This window comes from Equus quagga, chromosome 3, assembly GCF_021613505.1.
Source record: "Equus quagga isolate Etosha38 chromosome 3, UCLA_HA_Equagga_1.0, whole genome shotgun sequence".
Taxonomy (NCBI): domain Eukaryota; kingdom Metazoa; phylum Chordata; class Mammalia; order Perissodactyla; family Equidae; genus Equus; species Equus quagga.
The window spans coordinates 40,071,610-40,077,609 of NC_060269.1; the positions used below are offsets into that span (position 1 = coordinate 40,071,610).

General features: G+C 55.9%; 1 protein-coding gene across 4 annotated transcripts in view; it reads left to right on the forward strand.

Moving 5' to 3' along the window:
* Positions 1-5,459, forward strand: part of FHDC1 (FH2 domain containing 1) — a 38,134-nt gene extending 32,675 nt beyond the window's left edge. For all 4 annotated transcript variants that reach the window (XM_046656655.1, XM_046656654.1, XM_046656656.1 and 1 more), the window contains exon 12: positions 1,174-5,459. In XM_046656655.1, coding sequence (XP_046512611.1) covers positions 1,174-3,198 — 2,025 coding nt within the window. In that variant the 3' untranslated portion in view covers positions 3,199-5,459. The remainder of the gene's footprint in view (positions 1-1,173) is intronic.
* Positions 5,460-6,000: the final 541 nt, after the last annotated feature.

Sequence of the window (6,000 nt, forward strand, 5' to 3'; positions counted from 1 at the left end):
GCCCAGAGTTACTTCAGACCTCAACCCTTCCTTTCTCTCTCCAGCTAAGAGAAGGCAGCTAAGCCTCTGGCCACGTTTACTCTCCCATGTCCAAGCAGTGAGCTCAGCAGGGGAGGCGGTGGTGGGTGGTTGAGGCGAAATCGGCTCTTTCTGAGGCCGTCACTCCGGGTCAGAATCATATAGGCTGGAGAGGCCACCTGTGGGATGCTGTCCGCCCAGCTGCCCTGAGAGCCAGGAGCTGGCCCTACCCCAACTGCAGGCAGCCTTGAAAGGAGAGGCCTCAGAGGCCTGGGAACACAGGGAGTCTGAGACCAGAGCTGCAGGAGAAGCCAAGCGTCCCCAGCCAGAGCCAGAGCCTCACAGAAACTTGGACGGGAAAGTCCACCGTCTGGGGAAAGTGATTTTCAAGTAAAAAGTACTAAGGATAACAGATTTGGGTTGTGAGAGCCACATATTTATGTGACACAGATATATTTAAAGTGCACAGCCAGGCGGTGAAGTGTGCTTTGGTTTGTGCATTTGTGCTGGTTGCATTTTGTTGGGGGAGCTTGGAGCAGGGATGTTCACCAGGGAGCATTCGGACAACAGAGATTTGAAAGGCCTCTCTTAATATCTTGGGTATACATTTATGCATCCAAATCCTTTTTAAGTAGAATGTGCTGCACATGAGTGTGTGTGTGTGTGTGTGCGTACATGTATCCATGCAACTCAGAGGTACAATTTCAGGCTCCCTCTTTTAACACCCATGGTCTTTTTCTCTCTGCCACTGCCTACATAGCCCTTTCCTGGAAGTCCTTTCTCTCTTGCCCTGCTTAGAAACCAGGTTGGGTTTCCTGGGAGTTGAGGTTGCAGATATGTGTGGAATCACAGCCTACCCTGAGGGGACAATGGAAGTTGGGCCCAGAGATCCGATGAAAACCTTAGCTTGTTGGGGCCAGACCTGATGTGCTCCTCCCGTCAGATCCTCAAGTGGGGCTGGGGGAAGCCAGCCCTCCCCACACACACGCACGTGCAGACACACACAGTCTCTCTCAGTGAAGCTCGTGACCCAGGCCTCTCCTCTCTGCGCGTCTCGCTCACTGGGCTACCGGGGCAGGTGGCTGTGGAATTGCACGTAGGACCTTCCCTCGTCGTGCCTCATGCATCCTTGGGCTTCTCTCTGCCCCTTTTCAGGACAACCATGACCGGGAGGTGCAGGAGCTGAGGCAGCAGCAGCGGCTAAAGGAGCTGGAGGAGAAGCGTCGCTCCTGGGCAGCCGGGGAGCTTGGGGGCTTCGGCCGGAGCAGCAGTGAGAATGACGTGGAGCAGCTGACCAAGAAGGGCGCGGAGGCCCTGCCCTCGTTCCTGCACGCCAGGCCCGTCAGCCCCTCCTACCGCACCCCCAACGCGCGCCGCTCGCGCCTGTCGCTGGGCCTCATCGCCGACCGCGAGCTCCTCACCTTCCTGGAGAGCTCCACCGGCGGCCCCTCCGAGGAGCCCGCCAGGTTTCACAGCCTGCCCCGGAGCAGCCCCCGGCCCGCTGGGCCCACCGTGGCCTGGACGGATCCTGCAGAGCCAAGGGGCCAGGACTCCGGGCGCGCACACAGACCTGGGGCCTCAGAGAGCCGGGAGGAAGCCCCCGAGCCCCCCTCAGCGTGGCAGAGCCAGCCGCCAGCGCCCGGGCCTGCGGAGCCTGCCTCCGCCTCCCCCCGAGCGCGGTGCGGCGGGGCCAGCATCCTCCGAAAGAGGAACAGCGAACCTGTGGGCCTGGGTCCCGCCCGGTCCCCTCCACTCTCGCCGCTGGCTCTGGGGATTAAGGAGCACGAGCTGGTGACCGGACTGGCCCAGTTTGACCTCCAGGGTTCCAAAGGCCCGGAGACACCCCGGCTGATCCTGAATGACTCCAGCCCAACGGCGTCTCTGGGGGATGGGAGCCGCCTGACACCTGTGGGCAGAGGTGCCCAGGCGGGTCGCAGCCCAGCCCCAGGGGGTGATGGGGCTGCCCCTGATGAGCCCAGCAGCGCAGCTCTGGTATCTGTAGGCAGCAGCGACCCTGAGAGCAAAGATCCGGGGTCTCTGATCTACATCTTGGACACCACCGACTGCTCGCTGACCCTGGACTCCTCGGAGGGAGCCGACTCCAGACCGGGACCTGGGGAGCGGGAGGCGGGGGGCGAACGAGATGGCTCCATGTCCTCTGGGGCTGGGGAGACGGCTGGCAGCCAGGTCTCCTCTAACCCCGCTTCCAGCCCCCCCAGGGAGGCCCCTGCCCCGGTCTCCGTGAAAAGCCAGCCTAGCTCCAAGGGTGGCCTTCCGAGGGACAGACCCGCCAAAGGGAAGGATGTGATGGGGCCGAAGAGAAACTCCCTCAAAGACGCGTCCCAGGGGGCTTCCAGGCCCGCGAGCGCGCGGCGGGGCCACGGGGCGGCGCCCAGGCCGGTGCGGACCCTGAACGCGTCGGAGAGCGAGAGCATGCGCAAGGTCGTGCCGCTCTCCCGGGCCGGCAGGGGCCCCGCGGGCTGGACGCGGCCCCCTCGGGACACCCCCGGCAGCACCGACGCGCCGTGGTCGCGCCGCAGCTCTGTGAGGGGGACCTCGGAAACGTCGCCCAGGAGGCCCTCCACGGGGCCGGGGGCGGTGGCGGAGGAGCAGAGGCTGCCCCGAGCGAGCGGCAGCTCCAGCAGCGCGCGTCCCGGGAAGGAGCCCCAGCTGCAGCGCAGGGGCTCCGTCAGGAAGCCCAGCGCCAAGCCCCTCAGGAACGTCCCCAGACAGAAACCTGAGGACAGTAAGATCTGCTGCTCCAACTCCCAGGGCCTCGGGAGACCCCAAGAAGAGCCCAGGCGGCCGCCGGCTCCCAGCGTCCCCCGTGTCCAAGCCCCCATCCCGAGCTTTGCCCGAAACACTGTCGCCTCCTCATCTCGGTCCACGAGAACAGAGGCCCCTTCTGTGGCCAGAGCCCCTGGCATCACGCGGACAGTCTCGCAGCGGCAGCTGAGGGTGAAGAGTACCCCTGAGGATGCTGCCCCCAAGGACCCCGGCGCCCTGCGGCGGGCCAGCAGCGCCCGCGCCCCCAAAAAGTGTTCAGAGTCTTCTGCGGGTTCCAGTACCAACACGGAGACCCCTCTGAAGGGCAGAGGGGCTGGGGAAAGGGCCTCGCTCCGCCTGAAAGACTCACATGCGACCACGCCCAGGAACATCCTTCATCCCTTCCGGAAGTGATGGGTGCCTGTCCTTTGTCACCTCCTGGGGTTCAGATGGAGAGGACTGGCTTCTGTGAAAGGCCAACACCAAATGTCTTTGTTCCACGTAAAGTGACCCACTGGTGTCACCGAAGGCACAATCTGGGAGGCCGGTGGACCGCCGCCTGCTGCGCTGACTCCTGCTATGAAATCCCGAGTCTGGACGTGTGCCACCCGGTGAGGGGCCGGCACCTCGCGCACACACCGCGGAGGTGTGTGCAAGCGAACCCTCTCCCCCAAAACGAAGACCCAGTCGACGTGTAAAATGTCATTCTTATCTAACGAGTAAAAAAAGAATTTTGGCCAGTTTTTATACATCAAAGACTTATTTTTTAATATAAGAATTAAGTTTTGTTCCAGTTGGTTCCTTTTGCAGAGTGAAATGCCTCCCTGGAAAAAAAGAAGAAAAACCCCTTAATATGAAGATATTTTTATCTTCCTGTGTTCCCTGGTCTCAGGGTTCCACCTGCCCACACACCAAGCATTGCAGGCGGCTGGACTTCTCTGCCAGCCCTTGGTGTTCTGTGGTTGGCCCCATCTCCTTGAAGATGTTCCTGCCTCGCTCACCCCTCACTGTGTGACTCTGGGTGAGGGTTTGCGTGTGAGCAGGAGGGAAAGCGAGACTGGTGGACAGAAATCACATGCTGCGGGCAAGTCTTTCCTGGAGATGAGCGGCAGCCCCTGGGAGGATGCTGGATCTTCTAGAGTTTAGAAGTGCCGAATTATAATGGAAAGGCATCAAGGGCTGTCCAGCTGAGCGCATCTCTCCCGATCTGTGTTTTCTCATTTGTGTGTCTGTTGTAAAACTGAGTGAAGGCTGCTATGACTTGGGTTCACTCCAGGTACGGGAGGAGTAAGCCCTTCCGTGTCCCATTCTTCTTCCTCCCTTCTCTCTTTGCTCCCAGCCCTTCCTTCTTTGCTCATGTGACCTGGAGCCTGGAGAGTCTCTCTGTCTCTCTGTCTCTCTCTCAGCGATGATACTTTTTAATGCTGATGTCTATTCTTTGATACAGTGGCTTTAAAATCCCGAGAAAAACCAAATTAAATCGTTGAAAACAGACCAAAAATATGAACTTGTTTTCAGAAGAACTTAAATCATCAGAAACTTTTTTTTTTTAAATCAGGCTTCATTCAAAAGAAAGCAGAACACATACCTTTTCTACTCAGTATCCATTCATTGCTGTCCTCTGAGATTAATTGGGAAGTGTGGGAATTCTTGAAACTTTACTGAGTTTAAAAAATTTCCCTTGACTTTTTTTCACTTTTGATCACTTATTAGTGAAACCTCATGTTAGATCCAACAGTGATGGGTGGATTTAGGCCAATATGATGTATTTGTGATGAATCTGTGTGGGTAATGTTACAGTCTCCCTCCTGTAAAATGTGGCCATCCATCCAAATTAGTTGGAAGCTGAGCTTCCATAAGTCAGCTAAATTGAAAAAGTAAATTTTATGGCTGAAGAAGTAAGACATCTGACCGCAAAAACCTCTTGTAAAAATAGCCCTGAGTGGTTGTTTCCAGGGCTGCACAAAGATGGTTATGGAATCCTGAGCTGTTTGTCACCATCTAAAAAAGCCTAAGAAATCATATTTAACCGTGCAGACAACGTTCAAAACATAGGGCCCATGGGTGGGTGGAGATGGATGAAAGAGGTCAAAAATTTTTGGATTTGTGGATGGTGATGGGGTCCCGACCCTTAGGCAGGACCTGGGGACCAGGATCTGGAGACCCAGCTCCATCGCCAATGCCGTGTGACTTTGGCAAGTCACTCCCTCCCCCTAAACTCCTGTTTCCCAGTCTGCAGAAGTGGGGACATGGCCTCAATGATGGTCTCCAAGGGCCTTCTAGCTCCAAGAGTGCGAGTCATCATAAGCAACCAATGACCCATCTGCCCTGGGATGAACTTCTCCCAACCAACCCCCAGCATCTCTGCAGCACAGGCCTCACGTAAAGGCCTGCTTGGAAGAAGGCACCTTGAGAATGGGTTGCTGCTGTGAAATCCCGAGAAGTGGTTATTTACTTAGCCCTGTGGATGACTTCTGTGTATACATCTGTGCGAGCAGGTGATCATTCTATTACCTTTTATTGGTAGTAAACTTGGAAAAATAATTTAAGTATATAAAGGAGAAATGTACATAAGTTTCTATATAAATTTGTTAAGATGAACTGAATGTATTTAAAGGTCCATTTATATGTTCTTTTACATACCACGTAGTTTAATAAAGTTCCTGTTTATGGGAGTTGTGTTTTATGCTTTACCTGCTTCTGTGGGGGTGTGCGTGTGATCCTGGCGGGAGGGTGTGTAATTTCCCGCACAGCGAGAAGGTGGATGCAGGAGGTGCGGAAGGGTTGAGATACAGCAATCTTATCCTCAAAAGCCTCAAGAACCAAAATTAGGCTGTTGATGTGTGTCATCTTGGTAGCACAGAACCTGCATTTAACTGAGGGCTGAGGAGCGGGCCTTGCGCCAGACCTGTGGGAACGCAGGCGTGCATCTGATACACAGGCTGTCGATGGAATGTTCAGCATCTCGTACACGATCACATTATTCCATGTTTGGGGCCAAGCTTTGTGTAATCTCCATGGGGCCGGCAAGTCTGGATCTGCTCCTGTGTGTCCTCATGTGTTTTGGCTCAGGACACTATTGGGAAATCGCAGCTCACCTCTGCGGCTGGCTCAGGAATGAGCAGAGAAGGAGGGGGGTGTGGTTTTTATTTGAAATGCAGAGTTGGTGCTCATTTGAAAAGAAAGGGGGATTGTGCAGAAGCTGCGCCTCATACT